Source organism: Plectrocnemia conspersa, unplaced genomic scaffold, assembly GCF_051122295.1.
Source record: "Plectrocnemia conspersa isolate PC_06_02 unplaced genomic scaffold, ASM5112229v1 ptg000002l, whole genome shotgun sequence".
NCBI lineage: Eukaryota > Metazoa > Arthropoda > Insecta > Trichoptera > Polycentropodidae > Plectrocnemia > Plectrocnemia conspersa.
In genome coordinates, this window is record NW_028277166.1 from 897,992 (window position 1) to 919,752 (window position 21,761).

At 29.4% G+C, this 21,761-nt stretch overlaps 1 protein-coding gene across 1 annotated transcript in view; it reads left to right on the forward strand.

The window, feature by feature from the left end:
* The window catches only part of LOC148237260 (T-box transcription factor TBX20-like), a 121,237-nt gene that overhangs the window by 77,341 nt on the left and 22,135 nt on the right, over positions 1-21,761 (forward strand). Inside the window, exons 4-5 of the mRNA XM_088205455.1 lie at positions 792-1,065; positions 17,248-17,486. Coding sequence (XP_088061581.1) covers positions 792-1,065; positions 17,248-17,486 — 513 coding nt within the window. The remainder of the gene's footprint in view (positions 1-791; positions 1,066-17,247; positions 17,487-21,761) is intronic.

Consider the following 21,761-nt stretch of genomic DNA (forward strand, 5'->3'; position numbering starts at 1 on the left):
TAATTCACGCATTAGTAAAACTAATGTTTTAAGTTTTTGACATTTGATTAATTCAGAATATCTTTTGCATTTCGTTTAACAGAACAGTTTCCAATAACCTTAGAAAATGCTTACAGTAAGCGATATTTGATACTGAAACTAAAATATATTATAAAATAATATTTTAAAACAACGCAACCATGTCTTATATTTATTTTAAGACAGTTAACTCACTTTGTATAATTGTTTTAGTGTGAGTTCAATATATACATATAAAACATATCCGCATTCCTTCACCAGAATCTCAAGTAGCTCTAACCTATTTTTTATACATATCTGGCATTACAGTTGCTTGAGCATAAACGATCTCAGGAGTCGATTAGAGTCGAATGTTAATTTTTTTGACATCTTTAATTATGTCATTCGTCGCCGTTAGAGAGCACGCGTTGTTGGGCAAAGTAACATCGGTGGTCCCACAAAACTGACCATAATAATTCTCAACGAAACCAATTTGCGTCCAAAGAGCACCTGCAGCCTTTTATGATAGATGTATTAACAAAGCCAAATAAATAACCAAACTTTTTTATCTTCACCCCCGAAGATCCTAATCGCGAGACCGGCCCTTGGAGCCCATTTAGGGGTGCATTAAAATCCAATGCATCAACTCGTGTTTGATTTGCTATATAATTTCATTTTTTGGACATGATTGATCGCCTTAGGGCATATAGGGGTCGACGCCTCTCCAACAGCATCTCTTTCTTCAACAGGTGCTTGATCGATATCTGTAATGTCTTGTCATTTTTTTGTTACAGGCGCATGTTTCCCACTCTGAGGGTGTCTTTCACTGGCGTTCAGGGTACTGGAAGATATGCTGTACTGCTGGACATTGTGCCAGTGGATGGAAAGAGATATAGATATGCATACCACAGATCATCTTGGCTGGTAGCTGGAAAAGCAGATCCTCCGGCGCCTGCAAGATTATATCCGCATCCAGATTCTCCGTTCACTGGAGACCAACTTAGAAAGCAAGTCGTATCTTTTGAAAAAGTTAAGCTGACCAACAATGAGATGGACAAAAGTGGACAGGTGAGTCCTTATTAATTTTATTAGAATTTATGATTATACAAATGATTTTATTACACTATAAAACATTATTTTACTTGCAAAATTAATATGACTCGATTTAATATGAAATCTATAGATTTGTTTTATATATGAAATTGTCTAATAATAATCTTTGATTTATTTTGAAATGCATATATTTAAAAATATGTTTTAACTACATTTTTAAAATTTATTATGATTCAAAGTATTACACAGTATATATATAAAAATTATTTATAAATTATTTTTGAGATTTGTGTTACAGTTATGGATTTTTAAAGTAGAGAAGGAAAACTTTTCTCTTTAAAAATCTAATAATAATATTTCTTAGTATTTTATTTGTTGTAATATAGCTGTGATAAAATTATTTTATTATTAATATTAGTTTAAGCTACATATATTCATAATATAATATATAGAATTTAACCATTTTTGTGTGAAAAATCCGTAGTTTTTCATCATTGAGAATAATTTTAAACCCTATAAGATTACTTATTTTATATAAAATTGTAATCTATAGTTTAAAATATTATGTAAGGCAATTAGATGTGTTATATTTTTCGAGTGCGAGCGGTGAGATACTTCCCCTTTCGCTCTCTCGCGTGTTAAGTGACGAGAGTGAAAGAGATAATGATATGGTGTTTCGCAAACTGAGATAGAACGAGTAAGTCGGTTCAATTTCAGTATGCAAGTAGGCGTCCTATGGTTAATACGCATGTCGAGCGCTGCATCGTGGTCACGTGGTCAAGTTATAATACCACATACTTATCGGGGACTTCAACAGATTCTTACTGAAATCTTTGAATATTTTAGGGCACCAAAAGGGATTAATCATATTTTTGATAGTATATTCTTCTAACAGATATCGTTATTATATTTTTTTCATATAAAATTAAATAATTAAAAAATAGTTGATGATACTTGCTATTGTTAAAAAAAATCGTTTCGAATATCCTTATGTATTTTCCTAGATCGGTTTATATAAATGTCACACCATAACGAATTCTTATTTAGAATTGATTGCGAGAAGTTCTAGGATAGTCACAGATGTGGTGTTTATATTCTGAAGTATCATTTTTATGCCTTATGGCATTTTGCAAAAGCCGACAAAGATTTTGCGTAAATTGAATATTTACGACCGAAAAGTTTTCACTTATATTGTATTGGTGAGTGCCCACACAAAATATATGACAATTTAAAAATTGCGATTACTTGGCACATTTTTTGATCGCGCACAAATATGCCAGCTATACGTGACAGCAGCCGTCGTGCGGACGTCATTCACGGCCACCTTCCGGACGGAATTTGAAATTTGTGGCAGTGGCACTTATTATTTATTTTTATTAGAAAAATTTTGAACAACGTGTAATGTTCACAAATAATCATAAAAATAAAATTATAGGAAAATGCTTCTAACATAATTTAAAAAATATTTAATAATAATATTCTACAGTGTACGGAACACGATGCCCTATTTTTTTATATTTTATTAATAAATAGCTTTCTAGCGCAATATTTATTATTATTATTAATTCAGTTTTAAAGGCCAAGATATAAATACTATAGTTATTTATTAAAAAATATAGTTCATTTTGGAGAAATCTGATTAAACAATTACAACTTTTTCAAACAGCGATTCATTAATCACAAATGTTTTTTCAGTATTATTCTTCAATAGTTTATTAGACATTTGTTACTGATTTGTTACAAAAAAGCATTCAATCACCAATGCCAACAAATACGCTACTTACAAACATTCTCAAAATTGTTTACATCTAAATTAATTATAATAGATTTTTTTCGAGAAACTCATATAGCAACTGTCATTGGATACCTCCTAAAAGGCCGCACCTAAGCATTCCTCTTCAGAGTCATGACAAGTAAATATTACCCACCAAATGCCACCGTCAGAGGTGCGAATCGCGGGCTAACAATATAAAAATTATAACGCATTGTTGTGCCGGACACGCCTCTGCTATAGGGTGCTCACAAAATAAAACCGATTGTCGAGAACATTGTGTTCGATTGTCGAGAACAAACGGCCAGCATCTCGGTTGCCTTTTGGCTGTCAGTGATAAATTGTACAGAGCCACCGATTTGGAAGCCCTGGCGATGTATTTAGCGGGGATTGTGTGTTCATTCATTCATAATGTGGTTGTGAAAGTGAGGCTGTAACGAAGGCATTCAGGGGTTTTGTTGTTTTTTTATGAGATGAATATGGTGATGCCATATCAATTGGTGTTGAGAGTTTGATTTTAATATCATGCTACAAATGATATATAATTAAAAACATTTCTCACCCTTATGTTCGTGACGTCACGATAAAGCTACAGCTGAACCTTTCGGCCTTAATAAAAGTATGTATCACAATGTTTGAGAGATGATTATAAAAAAATGAATAAATATCTCAAACAATCAATTGATTATAATTGCTCAATTATTTTTTACAATCGATTCGTAAATGTTTATTTATATGGCATTCTCGCCTCGGGGCGATGATATAAAACAACGAACAAAAAAGGAGAAGAGCGATCAATTAAAATAAAAGTCGGGTCGCGAACGGGTTAACCAGAATGCCACCGTGTTGGACAAATGGCCGTGAATTATTATAATCCTCGGGTGTTTATCTCTCGGTTGTGCTGGAATTATTTACGGGTTTACCAGTTTATCACTCGTAAAACGTACGTCACATAAACGTATGTATGAATATCGAATCCATCAAAATTATCACCTCTCTATATATATATATTTTTGGATAAATTTTATAATGTTTTTGCCTTGCATTAACCAAATAAGTTCAACTCACATTTACTGTTTTAGTAAATGTATTAATGATTTATATAAAACATGGCTAATTTAAAAGTATCCTTATCATTGTATACGCTTAGTGTGTAATAGTAATCGATTCCCACATACATTTACTAGCGACTCGACGAAATTGGAAATTAACGCCGTTAATCACGCGTGGTCCGATTGTAAATGTTTATTAGTTATAAATTATCGGCGAGACGAGGTTCTTATTAATATTTAGATGTAATTAAACGTAATTTATTATAAGCTCGCCACACAATATGATGATATAAGGTATCGTGTCACGCTGCGAGATCGTTAAAATGTTAATAAACCGAGGACGGTGTGAACGGCGCTTAACAATATTGACGATACCAGTTGTCGAGAAAACAACTTTTTTTCATCACACGCACACATTTGAGAATCTCAATATTTTAATTAGAATCGGCATAAATTATATTCAATCACAATAAAATTAACATAAGCTTGGATTAAATAATTTATCATCGATTAATGAGAGGCGCACTTTAAAGTAGCCTGTGGCGATTTGTGTGAAAGTAAAACGCAATTTAAGCTATTTCAAATTTAAATATATTATATTTAAAATAAACACTGATAAAATTCACTGGTTTACGGAGCACATTATTTGCGGGCGCAGACCCTTATAGGGGCTGTTGTCAGCGGGGTGCTATTAGAAGCTCCATATAAACTGGTCAGACTCTTACGAGGGATTTGCTCTGTGGATGCAGCGTGGAGGTTGCTGTTTCTCTGGAAAGGGCCTTTTCCAGAGAATGCCATAAATTAAGCATGATCAACAACTTGGCATCAGGCGATTTGCGATTGATGACTCAATCGAAAATGAGCCAAGTTCAAAAGCTTGACAAATTGTAAAGCATTTCATAGGGGCGCAATAAGCCAAGGGTTTTGTCAAGGCAAAAAATGGTGCCCTGTCTTTAGTCTAGTAGATGAACGATGATCAAAAACACGGCGTAGCTCAAACATTTTGATATTGTTGCCTGGCGAAGGGAAAATATTTTTCGGTGTAATTTATTTATTTATTAGAAAGCTATCTATCTCTAAGAGCAATTTTAAAGTGATTCCTAAAATCGTTGGAATGTAGTTCAAAAACGTGTTCCAATAAACGTCGTTATTTTTGGTATACGGTCGCCACATTAATTTTATTTTCATTGCACACAGCATGTGTAGCATGTGGAAACATAGTACACATGCTGTGCCATCGGCCTGTATAGTGTTTAATACATATATAATTTACTGCATATATAGCACTTGCAGGAACTAAACCATCCAGTGGTAATACAAGGCCTAAAGATCGGTGCACAATACGATAGAATATGCTTGAAATAATTCCGAATTTTATATAACTTAAATTAGTGCCAATTGTAATTGATATTTATTAGACAATAACACTGTTTCCACCTTGAATTATCACATGAGCTTGACGATCGAGAACTTAAAAGGCAAACTTTCCTTAACTATTAAAATATTTATAAGCTCGAATATGGCGTACTGACCTCACTTCCGTCTGTAACTTCCATTAAAAACTTTTGCCAGATACTTCAGTCACAACTTGACATTTCCATCATTTCGCTTTCGAAATAACTTGATAAATGTTCAGGACTTTTATTTTGTTTCACGTATAAAATGTTTGAAGCAAAGTTTTGTTAGACTAAACAGTATATGTTACATACGTATGTATAAAATAAAATATTTATTTAGTTACTAGTGATAAATGTATTTTTTTTATATGTATTTTGTGACATGTCTGTTTTAAAAAATCTTTTGAAATATTATTTAAAAATGTAAAACTGGTAGTCTTGTAAGTTTCAAGGTCTGATAGAAAATCATGTTGAACACGTTTGTTCATATCGCAAACGATTTGTTTGAAGATCGTTGACACGACAATTAATCTCAGATTAAAAACACAGCATAAAAAATGGTACAGTGTGCGTCGGTCTTTTCACTGCCCAAACGGTCAGGGGTGACGCGTGCTGACTTATATAATATAACAATATTTTTTTAACTATCATCCTTTTCAACAACAAACGTCTGTCACTTCTTGACCGTCATTGTCCGGTCCGTGTCAGATTCATCGCGTGATCCGTAACGAAAACCGTGACTCTGAAATAAACGTGAATTACGGATCAGTTTCATATTTTTCCAAAAAGGTATATTATCTCAAATATCATCCTGACTAATTGCTGTTATTTTTAATTTACAATCGCGGTTGGATGTTCTTTTTTTAGCTGCACATTAAAAACGAGAAGAAGAAATCGCTTATCTCGGGTAATAATTTTAGATGTTGTCGTTAGGCTTGCGCGGTGTGTCACGTTAACGTGACGTTAATGTCCACGTTAAGATCTAACGATTACTGTATATATTATATTGTTTCGTTACGTTCAAATTGCCTCACATATATAATAATTATCAATAAAGATAATGTGGCGGTTAAATTTAATATGAAGCATCACGCGTCGTAAGAAAAAAATATTTCGTTAATATCGTAGTACTCATCACAATTATTATTATCATAAAAATATGTTCTTAATTATAAAAAAAAGTGTTGCTACATCTTGAATAATTTTATCTCGGACCAAAAAAATATTAATATTATATTAATAATCAAGATCTACTATAATATATACATATGTAACAGTGAAGGTATATTTTTCAGTGATACAATTTAATTTCACGAACTGTTTCAGTGAAATCATATCCTAATACATTTTCACTGGTTAGTTTATATTAGCAATAGATGATAGTTTTTAGTGAAATTAAATTATGTTCTAAAATGTCTATAAAACTCAATTTGACATTAACAAAACGTTCATTTCAAGTTTAGAGCAGCATATAATTTCACTAGCACCTGTGAGATAATTTATATTTTACACATTCACTGTAACAAAAAAAAAATCAAATTATTCCTTTTTCAACAGTCAATTATATACAGATTTGTTGTAGTTTGTATGAATCTGGTATGACTATATATTTTTGACTATTGCAAATTATAAATATTAGGTTAAGTAATTTATAAAAAAATATCGTAGTAGTTTTCACACATAGTTTTTTATTGTCTATTTAGATTCTATTTTATTTATGGCTTTGATATTAAAATACTTTTTTTTACAAAAAGTGAATATTTGAGAATATTGGTAGTTTCTTCAGACAATAGTTTTTTACCATATTTGTTGTAATGTGGTTCTATATTTCATGTAATTAATTTTATCCATTTTGAAAATAAAATATTTTACTTATATCTACACTTTCACAATTATAAGTATTTTACGTTAAATATTTTCTTATAAATAAAAACAAACTGACAATTGTATGGGTTGTATATAAATGTCTTAATATAAAAGTTTTATGCAATTAAGTCGATCGTAAACGTTTACTAAGCTATTTATCTGGCTTAAAAATGTAAAAAATAGTAACGATAGTCATATCGATTGAGGTAAATACCTAGGCGAGTTACCCTCTTTCTTAGTTAGCGTTCTACTGACTGTGATTTCTGAATCAATTAAAGTGACTTTTGACGAAATTTTTGACGAAAAAGAGCGCTTCACTGATTTATAAATCAGATTTATCATATCAGCGATTTTATTATTAAAAATTCACTTAAATCTATTTGAATAAAATAAATTATTTTTTATCAAAAACTAAAAATATTTATATTTATATAAGTAAAATGTCAAAGTAAAAGTAAAAAAATAATAAATAAAAAAATGATTTTTTAATACATATTTTTTTAGTGTTTTGTAATTTTTATGTAAATATATTTATTTTTAAATTAAATTACGATCATTCTAACCTAACAGGTTGCCCCTATGCGTCCCGTTCTTAAAAAATATGGTATAATGAGAAATGAGGAATATATAATACTTCATTGAAAACGAAAATGGCGCACCTAATAGTAGCCCCATAATAAAGCTTAGGGCTAAGCTAATATTTATTAATAAAATTAAAATTTAATTTTAGTATTTTCGAAAAAATATACGTAGATATTTTTTTTTGTATTTTTTCATGTGATCAAATATATTTATTAAAATTAAATTAAGACTATCGTAATACAACAGATTATCCCAATGCGTCACGATGAAAAAAATTATCAATAAATATTATTAATACACAAAAAATAATACAAGTAAGATAAACATATGTAGGAAATATATAATATTAAAATTAAAAAACGCAAATGGCGCACCTAATAGTAGCCTCATGTTAATGGTAAAAAATTATACATTTAATGAAAAATTAAATTTTATTTTTAATAACTTTAGTATTTAAAAAAAATTATCTATGTGTATAAACTATTTTTTGTATGTTAATTATTAAAATTTTATTTTATTTTTAATTATTTTAGTATTTGTGAAAAAACTACATATTTTGTATTTTTTTTTATATTTTTCATGTAATTTTATTACATTTAATATAGACCATTGTGACCTAACAGGTTACCCTAATGCGTCACTATGGCAAATAATCAATATATAGTATGTATTATTAATATATAACAAATAATACATAAATAATAAAATATATAATAAAACGCAAATGGCGCACTTAATAGTAGTCTTATGTTAAATTAAAAGGCAAAGCTAATATTTATTGTATATTTAACATTAAAATTCAATTTTATTTTTAATATTTTAAGTATTTTACAAAAATTTTCTACATATTTTTAATTTGTGATTTGTGAAATGTGATTTTTCTATCTAATAATATTTATTTATTAAAATTATATTCAGACCATCGTGACCCGACACGTTACCCCAATGCGTTGCAATGGTAAAAAATCAATATAGGATTATCAATATACAAAAATAATGCAATTATTATAAAAAATGTAAGGAGTGTTTAAATATTCAGACTATAAATAGAGGTTATTATGAATCATTTAACATATTTTTATAATAAATTTAAAAGTATGGATAAAAATAATAATTTATCAAAGCAAAATACTACCCTAAATAAAGCAGTATTAACCCTCATTTTAACTTTAACTAAAACGCAAACCAATTAAAAAAATCAATACATTCGATACATAGATTTTTATCGCTTTGATCACGTAACGCGTATTCACGTGGTGCCGAGAGCCGAAAATATATAACAACACGTAAATAAAAACGTTAAAATTTCAATGTAATTTCTCACCGACCGATTAAAATTGCGATCCTATCATTTTGGCCGGTCGTAAATTCGTCAGTTACGTTGTCGTTTCGGCTTAACGCCCCTTTAGCACGACACCCCGTGACGATTCACGTTTTAACGTTTTTATTTATTATCTTGTATAGTGTTATTGTTTATTAAACATGGGACTCAAATCTAAATAAGATTTTTGAAAGATGTTGTTTAGAATAATTTTATTGGCTATCCACAAAGATATAATTTAGTTGATTTTATTTTCATTAACGTTATTGCTTTGATACAATTTTTAAGAAATAATTTTTAATGATTGATTGTATAATATAATACTTATAGGTTTTTTTGGGTGCAGTAGATTAAATTATTTTTTTATATTATAATTGCTTTAATTTCTTTTATAGGCTCGCGCCTTGTAAGTAATGCAATATATAATTTAACCCTTTGCGGTCATAGCGCACGCCGGCTCGCTCGACTGTTCCACTAATTACTAAGTTGTGATCAACAACACAGATTAAACATAAGAATAAAGAATGAGCGGTGAATCATCACGCAATTATACAATTACGAGCTCGCTGGCAAATTATCGTCTTGATATTTGAAGATGAATCAGCTTTAGCCCTTTATACTTCGTACTATTTTATTGAAAAATTTAGTACGAAACAAGATAATCGACGACTTTGCTATCTTGTATTTAATTTGTGCATAGAATATCATTGGAAATTTTATTTTATTTATTTATTTTAATATTGAGAACTTCCACAATCAGATCGTTAACTCCGCTACACATACATGCAAAACACGCGTTTAATTAATAAATGAAAAAACGCGAGTAATTAGAAGCCGGTGCGAACAATTCTGACATTAATTGGTGCGATGATTATCGGCGAGCATCGTCAGCTCACCCACCGTAAGTCATTTTAAACAATGACTTACTTTTTCACAATTAATTTTACTCACACACACAAGTAGCGATTGACGAGCGTTAACAATTGGCTGAGCTCCGGAAAAGTGGGAGAAGTGGCGTGAAAAGATTGACGTTCAGAGGAAAAAACGTATAAATATACGTATGTAGTGTTAAAATTTACGCGGTTATTGTGCAAAAGTAAATGAGTCAAAAACAACTGTGCAATTACTTCTGAGAAATAATTGACACATTTAATTTTAATACCTTTAAATCACACATTTGTGAAATTCCCACGCCAGTTTTATTGATCAAGTTCACTAATTTGTTATGAAAATTCTTTATATTGTTTAATGTCATTATATCTATTTTATTTGATACGTCTTAAGTATAAATTTCTGGCTGTGTTTTTGTTAAGTAGGTGGCATTTGTATGAATGTCAAGAATTATTAATTTTTATTATCATTGTAAAGTGTTAATAAATACATAATTTTATACAATAGATACTTTTTTTAATTACCGATAAATTCAACAGTCAATATGTTTCGAAAAACCGTTAATTTTTTTAATGTATGTCAACTTATTCCATATAATTCTATTTATTTTTTTATTATACGGAGTGTGATGAGAAAAAATCCGTCTAAAAAGGCCGCAATTGTGTTTTTTTAATACATATTATAAATTATGACGCATTTAAAAAAAGTATCAACATAGTAAAATTTGTAATTATAAAAAAATACATTTTTTCTAAATTTTTTAAATGGATATTTATGTTGATATTTTTTTTAGATTTTTAACTCTATTGATAAAAATAAAATATTTAACGTATTACGGTTCGATATTTTTGCGGAATTTCAAACGATTATATTTATATTTTTTTTTTCAAAAAAATGCAAGTTAGCTATTAAAATCATTAAAAATATTATATCGCCATCTCTCAACCTTTCTAATGCCACGAACCACTTACGAGGTTCAGTCGCTTCGCGATTGTATTGCAAAGAGCTACATATGGGGCTCTCACAAAAACTCACTACACTACGAAATAATATTACAAGACTATTAACCCTTTCACCGCGGCTGATAATTTTGCGCGCTATGTGGGGGAGCACATATTTATGCCATAAATTATTTAAATATTATTTCAATAAATTATAGTGTTTTTCAACCTTAAATTATACAAAAAAAAAAACATATTAAAAGGCTCAAAGGCTCATGACACATTTATGCGCCCAACGTATACAGGCGATTTTTTTGTTGATTTTAGATGTCATCCGCAGTTAAAGGGTTAAGGTATCTATGAAGAAGCGTTTAAATTTTTTACCACTTAAATGGCTAAATGCTACTTTTCAATTACATTTTACGAAAAATTACTTCGGCACATAAACGGTTATAAAAAGTGACAACCTTTATTATGTTCGCACGGTATTTTTGCAAACTAAAATTAAATTATTTTAAACTATTAAATGCAGTTTTTCTCCCTTTTTTGATTTGCCACTATTTTAAAACCAAATTTGTTTTTTTATTTTATGATTATATAGTTAAAACTATTGCTGTTATCGCGACATTAAATTTTTTATTTATTATCGTTTTGACGTCTTTAATTTTTTTTTAGCATTTTTATTATTTGAAATGGCTGTCATTTTGAAACAAAATTGCGGATCAGGTTAGCTTAAAAAAGTAGTTGAGATTTTACAAGACATATTTTTAGAAAAAGTTTTATGTAAATTTAATTAGGACTAGAGTTATTGCTTTTTTTTTCAAAAAATGGCAATAAAATAAAATAAATAATTTTTTTTCACTTTTTCACGAAGTTATGGTTTTTATTTTTTGGATAGCTGTCATTTTGAAACATTATGAAACAATTTTGATGTCTGATGATGAGAATTTTTAACGGAGCTACAACTTTTAAATGTTTGAATTGTCTCTATTTTGAAAAAATGACTTGCAATCAAGTTGGCTAATGAAGGTAGTTAAAATATTACCAATACTTGATATGAAACAATTTAATAATTTTTTGCAACACACATATGTATACTTAGACAATCGCTAAAAATGCTAGATTATATCGAAGAGATGTTTACCCATAGTTTGAGAGTCGCTGTTCGTTTCGCAGATAACGCTTTTCATTCCGAACGGTCCGGGTTTTGACACGTAAGCGACGCTATCGCGTCAAAAAGAATCTGCGGGTCGTTATATCCCGCCCCCCGGCGGCCATCTTGCGCCCCTTCCCGCCGTTGCCAGGCAACGCCCTCGGGGGTGGTCCAATGACAATGGACGCTTTTTTCCGACGCCTTTCCACCCCCGTAGCCGCACTTAATTCGCCACCGCTGCCGCCGATGCAATTTACGTGTGCGGCCAATATGTCGTCGGTATTTTTGGCGCCCCTCAGGAAGCGGAGCCTTGTTTGTTTGCACAGAGGGACACGATAATTTGTGTAATAAGGACAAAATGGGTAGTTGTAGATATTGTAAGTGACACAAATTGACGTCCAGATATAAAATTTATAGTATTTTAGTAATATTATTAAAATAATAATAAACTATATAATTACAATCAAAATCATTACTTCATCACTGGAAAAAATAGTTAGCTTTTAATTTTTTACTATGCTTTTCTTTTATAGTTAAATTTCCCATTGCACGACCTATGCATAATTTAATGTTATTTAATACAAAAGTGTTTTTTTATTGAAATAAAATTTAACACATATCTTCACCGCAATAAATACTAATTTTATATTTTCTTACGTTAATGTAGCTCAAGTTTATTTTTTCTCTTTGTGTCCTAATGATTGATATGATAATGAATTATCACATTTTACAGGAATAAATTGATTCATACCTGACATTTACAGGAGTTAAGATTTAACAAAAATTCATGTAATATTAGAGGCGATTCTTTAAAACGATTCATTTACTTAAAACTACTCGATGACCTGCTACACAATTTCTATTTATCTATGCATCTTTTGCATGTAATATCGCCGCCCGACACTGAACCTAATACAGTGGTGCCTTGAGTTTTTTACGAGTGTCTTGATCTACTCAAATTACTCGTATGTCGAAATGAATTGAATGAGAATAATTGAAACCAATATTTCTGTTATGTATGAATTAAATCGAACAATGAAAACACACTTAATATCAAATCTATTTAATTCGTTTTTACTTTGCAATTTTTATTATTGTTTTTTTTCACTTCTAATATGCACAAATACAAACCGTAAAATAGAAACGTAATTATTTTAAAAATACGTATTTTTATGGCTATGCAGTGTCTCTATGTCTTGATTATGACATAATGTTAATGTCATTGCAAGCTAAAAATAGTTTAGATGACTTGTTACAATTCTAGATATAATAAGCTGCTCAAATTTTATGACGCCAGTGCCCACCGTACAAGAGTTTTTGCCTTTTTTTTTGATTTATTGTTAAGGTATAGATTTTCATAATAATGATTATGTAAAAGTCATTCCTCTGCTTAGTAATATTGTGTCATCAATTCTCATGTAAATAGTGCGAAACGTCTATGGGTACTTTCTAGCATTTATTTTATTCTACAAAATCAATAATACAATACATTCAATACTCGCGTGCTTCATCCAATACCTAAAACAGCTGTTTTACGTTTCGCCCCACATTTTTTTCACCAAATCCCAAAATAGCAAACCCAAGCGCCCAAAAGCCCGGCCATAAAGCGATAAGAGCCCGGCGGTGGGTGGTGAAAGGTGACGTTAACAAATTTGAATGTGTTTTTGTGTGCCCTCAAGATTTATCAAGACATCGTCGTGATTGCGTGCTACCAATCCTACCACCCACTCACTACTGCGCATGCGCGAACTACCCCCACCCCTCACTCGACGCGTCGAGATGTTGAAATCACGTGATAAATTGTTCAGATTTCCGGCCGCTTATGGAGCGTTTCCACGGTTCGGTTACAAGACCGAAAAGGTTTTGTGCCCACACACACACACATATACAACGTGTTAATAAATTTTGTGACCACCCTGTACACGCACTCGAATTTTCACCATCGTAATTGTTATTTTATTAATGGCCCCGAGGGCACGCGATGCTTAATAATAAAAAAAACTTAAGTACGATATAATATTAAGCTTCGGGTCGGATCTCTAAATTTTATAATTGCAGGTTGGGTTATTTGAGTGGAATTAGTATGTTTTTAATATTTAATTAACCCTTGAAGTAGGTTGAGATGTTGAAATTGGTTCTTACGGTTGTGGTAGTAAATTATTTCATGATATATTTTTATTTTAAATATAACATTTCCTCTATATAAATAAATAATTGCAAGACAATTTTCAGAGATACTCATTAGTAACTCTTCACAATACTCATTAGCAATTTTTTACAAATATTTTTTTTAAATGTACAGTTCTTTGTACTAGATTATAATTATGTCAATGAAGTGATTTTATTTTTGCTTGATATGAATGATTTATTTACTTGTAAATACTTCTTAATGTTTATAATTTGAGTTCAAACATTTGCGCTAGAAATTTATAATATTGCTATGAATTTAAAAAATAAATTTAAGTTTATATTTTGACGCCTAATATTAATCTTAGCTATTATTTTGTACTACAACAAAAAAATTAACTTGTAAAAAATAATAATATATCACAGCATAGTTTTGTATGTAAATCAGGTTATGATTTATGTTATTTTATTAAAAAATACATATTATGTTTTTAATATGGGACAAATGTTATGCTTTTTTTAGCGATTTAATATCAAATATTTATACTTTATTATTTCTTCGAAAAATCATAAATATATTCTAGATCACAAAATCTAAATAAATATTATTATATTAAATATAAGTAGTTTTATATGAAAAAAATAGTTAAGATATTTTCCAAGAAAAACAGATTTCTGATATATTATTTTAGATTTTTTCTATTGTATTTTAGTATTTTTTAATAAAAATATTTTTTAGTGTTTTTTTGAACATTTTAATATACATCTAATTATCTTATCTTTGTGACAAAAATGTTGTACTGTGTAGTTTTTATTAAAAAATAAATTTAGAAGCCACTTTTAATTGCGTCACTGAACTTATATTATACATATAAAAATATACCTTAAAATAATTTTCAACAAAAAACTGATTTTTTGCTATATAAATTTATATAATAAATTATATTTTAATAAAATAATAAATTATATATTTTAGTATGAAGTCCAAACAAAGGTTTTTAAAAGCTTTTAATATAATTTAATCTTTAAATTGATCATACTTATAATATATTATATAAAAATCGTGAAGAAAATGCTATCGATATATTTATATACATATGTATATTACATATATAGCTGATATTATATATGTAGGTGTAAAATTACTGTTTAATCATAAAATATTTAAATTTATTAAATTATCTTATAAAGAAAAAAAATATTCAAAAATATTACACATAAACAAAGGAAATATATTATAATTATAAAAATAAAATTTGAATTTGCTAAGATTAATTTTCGAGCCGCCGGTATTGCATTCTGTTGTTTCGACCAATGAAAAATAAGCATTCAAATATAAAACAAGATGGCCGACAATCACGTGACAACCTTTTTAAATATTTATTATTAATAAACAAAATTTTGCTACGCGACAATAATTTTCATTAATTCGTCATTTGACTGAATATAAATAATCGGATTGCAAATTAACTAGGTGTGTTATAACTATTAAAATTAAATATATACATAACGTGTTGAAGATTAGAAGAATACATTGATTAAACTAGATAAACAACTATAAAACAATCTTCGTAATGAAATTTTGAATTCCCGGCGACTCCGAGGCCGAAAAGTGAGTTTTTCTTTTCATTATTATAAATAAACATTGCTTCCAATTTAATGCATATATTCGTTAGATTTGACTGAATTAAATTACTCGAATTAAACGTGAACATGTAATATATACTTAATACTTATGAAGATTGAGGTTATCTAATAGATGACATTTTACAATGATTATAAATATGTGATTGCATACATGGAATAATCGATAACCAACATATCTAAGAGTAGTTTATTTTTAATTCCGATGTGGCAAAATATGTATATATACGTCATGGCTTTTAATCAATTTTTGTTTTGTGCCATCATTCCTCTTTATGAATATCCAAATTCAAGATATTCAGTTACATTAAACTTATGTAGTATGTTCTTTATAAAAAGATAATACTTGCTGACAGTGACTTCAGCATGAGACGATTCACTCTTTGTTTATATATTCTACGTTGTAGAATATTATATAGGTCATTAAATTGTTCAATCATTGCTTCTGAAAAATAATTAAAAACAATAAGATTAAAGAAAGAAAACACTATTACTACTAATATAATCCATAAATTAAATTCAAATGACAACCGAAATGTTGATGTAAACATTGTTTTATTGTAAAATATTTAAATATAAAAAATCGTATCTTTGAGAAAAAATCTTGTTAAGTACATTTTTATGAAGTTAGTTTACTGGCTACTTTTATTTGCGCCATTGTATGATTCAGATATTTTTATAATGAAAATTTCACAGTTTTTATTATTACTTCTTTTATTAATTAATTTAAAAAATGGTTCTATCAGCTTTGATCTAAATTGATTTTCCTAACCAACACGAAATTAAGCCATTTTCAACTTTTCATTACCCAATCAAGCGCAAAAGGCATAAAAAAGCCAAAACTTTTTTACAACCCAATACTGAAGCAAAAATTTTTGAAATATAAAATTTACACCGCTGTGAAATATGTCGACGTATAAATTTTCCGGCAAGTCCACTAATTTGGCCGAAATGCCACGTTTTCGTGCCATGACCCCATCACATGCCTTTCACACTAATTACGTGCTGCATTCTTTACGCACAATCGCATTCTTTTATTTCCCAAAAACTAGGGGAAATATAGAAAAACTTTTTTGATAAAAAAACAACGACACGCAAACCTCCATCGTTTAGCCCCACAATGATTAAATTTGTAAAGAGGGAATTCACAGATACGTGTAATTAAGTATGTCGTTAAATAGAAGTTGAGGATCACTGCCTACAAGGTGTTTCGATGCCTATATCTAAATGTCTTTGTAGTTTTACATATTATAGTTCAAGGTTTATTACTTAATTAACACCTCTCGTAACATCGACGCGAAAGGATTGAAGGGTCACTGATGTTTTTTTTCATATATATATATTGTCAAGGTCGTCACTAATTTATAATAATATATATATACATATATTCATACAAATACATATGCCTAAATTATTTAATTATTTATTAATCAAAATTATTATTTTTTTTAGATTGTCTTGAATTCGATGCATCGATATCAGCCAAGGATTCATCTAGTGAAATGGAGAGAGCACGCCACAGGACCTATCCAGGACTTAGAGGCCGAGCAGTATAGGACTTATGTTTTTCCCGAGACTGTTTTCACGGCTGTGACCGCTTATCAGAATCAACTTATTACCAAGTTGAAAATTGACAGTAATCCGTTCGCGAAAGGGTTCAGAGACTCGTCGAGGCTGACTGACTTTGACAGGTGAGCTAAATTGTGAATTATTAAATTTAAAATCAAGGGATTCTAAGGGTTGAATTATTACGTAGCGTCAGATTAAAGCCACCATCAATTTATGATTATATAAATCTAATTTTTAATTCCTAAATTTTTGGAGCTATTATTTTCTTAATATAATATTTAAAATTCAAAACGATTATTAATTACATTTATATGTAGTCTGCTTAAGATTATTAATTTTGAGCAATTTAAGCAAAATAACACGTGTATCAACCCTGATTAGATATTTTTTATAATTTATACAAAGTGGCGCATTTAAAATTTTACAAAAAAAATTCAGCATCGCAGTACAAAAAACGTATTGTCATTGTCTCTCGATTTTAATATATTAAAATATATTAATTTTATCAATTTTTTTAATTCTTATTAAAATAAGTATTCAGGAAAATTATATCTTAAAAATAACATTGACTAGGTGTGCACCATCGCGTTGTAAATATTGTTTAAATATGGACCTATAATTTGTGAAAACTCATTTTGTGTTGAGGTGACTTTCCATAGCCTCCAAGGTGTCCTGACTTTTTTTATCTGAGGATACTTAAAGACTCAGGCTAACAACAACAAACCAGCTATGATAGTCTAATGGAAAGAGAATAATTGAGAACAAATGGCTGCTATTGCCAGCGAGTTTTCACAAACTTGAGGTCCATATTTGAACAATGTTTGTTACGCAAAAAAATTCTGTTAGATTTATTGTATATTTTTAATTATTTATTCCAAACCACTCATATTTATTGCCATATTATAACAAATATTGTTTTTACTGCATGGTTTTTAAATGGATTATATGTTTTTATTGCATATTTTGCTATGCATGTAGAAGCTTATTATCTCAATACAAAGTGGCGCATTTAAAAGTTGCTTCAGGGTATATTTATATTTTGAAAAACATACCGAATTGAATGTAGCATTCTGCATAAACGTCAGGGTTGTCACTCAAAACTATTCAATTTATATATTTAAAATAATTTATTCACCGTTCGTAACACATTTGATGATAGTGAAAGTGAACTTTCAGGGTTGTCACGTATGTTTTTTTTTTGCTGTGGTGTCCATTACACTATCACCACAGACATCCTGCGCTACATTATGTTTACAGTGGTGCGCACGCGCCGCAGCCCGTTCGTTAATTGGCGGTTTTGGCCATTTGGCTTCGCGGAGAGGCCCCCAATTAGGCGCAAAAGTGACTAAATTTGCATAATTTTGACAGCCAAGAATTAGTGTACGCTCGCTCGTCTGCCAGATTGCTCGGGTTCTCTCTCTCTCCGTCTCACCCCAACACTTGGGACGCTTTTAACGCCGGCTTAGGTGTCAGCTGGCGAGCCTAAGTCTACTAAACAACCACTAAAACGACATAATTGCCCTTCATTAACTCGATGGCGACGAATTACGCAGCCCTACTTACTACACTCTTGGCCCCGAATCGGGTCTTATGCAAATTTGAGGCACTTAAGTGCCTAGGTACCTAGTAGTTTGTAGCATCTTGAGGCTTGGAATTGATCGCTTTCATCGACTCATCTGCTGCTTTCGCCTATACATTTTTAATGTATTATTTAAAACTATTAAAAACAATTGTTCATAACATGGTAAATATACACGAGCGCGAATGTGACGATTTTATGCGTATTATTTTAATAGTCAGTAAATAATTAGACTACTAACACCGATACATATTCAGATAATTATGGAACTAAATTGAACCTTTGTTTTTTGATGATAACTTTACGTTTACCGCAACAATCGGCCTACTAATTTAGGTATTGAAGAAAATCACATATACAAAAGTATTGTGGTATGTATAAAAAAGGTCGAAATTCCTCTCAGGGCCCTCGGGGCCCTTTCACACTAGACACAGAGGCGTCGGGTGTGCGCGCACACACGCAGAGGGTTAATTGCCCGAAACGATCGGGAAGATTTCGTTAAGAACGAAATGTGTGAAAACGATTATGCGGGACGCGGCCCGCAGACTCCCTGTAATCTTGGCCCATTAGCCGGACACGGCCCAAGGCCCTCTGTGATTTGTTTTCGATTCTTGGGGGTCTGTTTTTCGGCCTGGCTATTTTGGCCCTTGTCGACGGGAAACAAACTCCTTTTATGATTTGATTCGTGGTGTATATTTCAACTAAGCTGTAAATGATTTGCTTAAGATGTTGAATAGAAATGCTTATCAATTATTTTTTTTGAGATCTTGAAAAGCACTAGCAATTCTCATCTTATTTGATCTGAGACTGTAAAACATGTATCAGACTATCGCTCGATTCTTAATCATAGATAACGATGAATTTTAGAAAGAACAAAAACACTACTACTCTGTTTTAATTCCTAGGTATTCTGTTATACTTTGATCTTCCAGATTTGTTTGATTCTTTTAAACCCCATTTTTTTAAAGGCCACATTTTAAAGGTAACATAACTGCTTTCATTTACAATGAATTCGATACTACTTTTTGATTGTGACTATAATTTTAAAAACATTCGTATGTACATCTAATCAACTAGTTCACAGTTCACCTAAGTCTGTAAACAAAACGATAGAGCTATTCTTAGATATTGATCAGATTTGCTTTTATTTGCAATACAGTGGATAAAAAAAGTAACATTTAAGATACGTGATTTGTCTTCTATGTCGTCGATATTTAGGAATGCGTAGGTGTAGTGGTTCAGAGCGTCTCTGATGGGGACAGGCTCTCTGGTGGTCTAGTGTTTTTATGATTCTATTATATAAATTTTATTATACATAAATAAATATGTATTTATTTTAAATTTTCTTTTTTATCAATCTTTAGCTTAAAAAAAATATATTCAGTGATGTTAAAGCAGCATTTAAAAGTAGCCCAATCATAATTTTGCGCTTCAAATATATGATCTATCATAGTTTCATTTTGTACATAAGTTTTTATACATAAAAAAATAATTTAAAAAAATGTGTATGACTATAAATCAAACTTTGCATTTGCTACTTTTGGGTTTTTATTCTATGATATTTTATTTATGGTTTTCTACATAACTATAATTAAATATTATTTATAAAGAAATTTAAGATATATTTGAGCTACTTTTAAATGCACCGTTATTTATAGCAATAATTAATAAAATTTAAATTCGTGATCGAATTACTGCGTTTAATGTTTTTACGTAGGAAATTTATTATTTAGTAGTTCATAGTGTGCATTTAAATGTAGCCTAATTGTATATTTGAGCTTTAAATAAATGCTATTTAATGACATTAAAAAAATATTATTTTCATGAAATAATTCAAATCTAGTAACGAGAAAGTTTTTTGTGTTTTTTTTATGTATATCTTTTTGCGTTTTAAAAAGTTACCTTTAATTTATTTAGATTTACTTTTAGCAATAAATAATGGCAAAAATATAATATTTTAGGTTTAATTTATTATCAAATTAATTAGTTTTTTTATCTATTTAGCTTAGCTTAAAATTTGCTATTTTTTGATTTAGCGGTGCATTTAAAAGTAGCTGTAGTTGTATTTTCGAGCTACAAATAAATACTATTTTATAATATTAATTTATTAAATAATGAATTATTAAATTATTTAAATTAAAATAAAATAAAAAATTATATGTATGACTGTAACACAAACACTGTATTTATTATTGTGTTTTCAGGCTACTTTTAAATGCGCAATCTTGATCTTTTAGCAATTATTTTGTAGATTGATATTTTTTTGTTTTAAACTCCTAATTTAATTAGTGACCTATTTTATAAGTTATAATTTTAAAATAATATTCAGTGGTTTGAAGTCGTATTTCCAAATAAATAATGTATGGTATTAGGATTATGATAATATATTTATTAATTAAAATTAAATAAACTCATTTTTATGACAATGTAATGGACGAAGTTTGATTCTAGGATCATTATAGGATAATTTATTCTTAAATAAATTATTTCCGCTTACACTTTTGCTTTAAAAAAATACAAAATAAATTGTTTCAATTGATATCGTAGATTATTAAAATCAATTATATATGATACATTTTAATATTAAAGTAGAAAAATTTAATATAATCGGTGATGAATACAGTTTATTTATATAGTTATTTTTATATTAATGAAAATTAATTAATTAAAAATTAAATAAATAAATAAAAAATGTTCATAACATCGTAAATATACACGCGCGCGAATGTATTTTCTTTGTATTAATAAAATAGCAATATTATGCGTCTTATTTGAATAATCACTAGTAGTTATTGTTTTTTTACTAGTTAATTCTCTT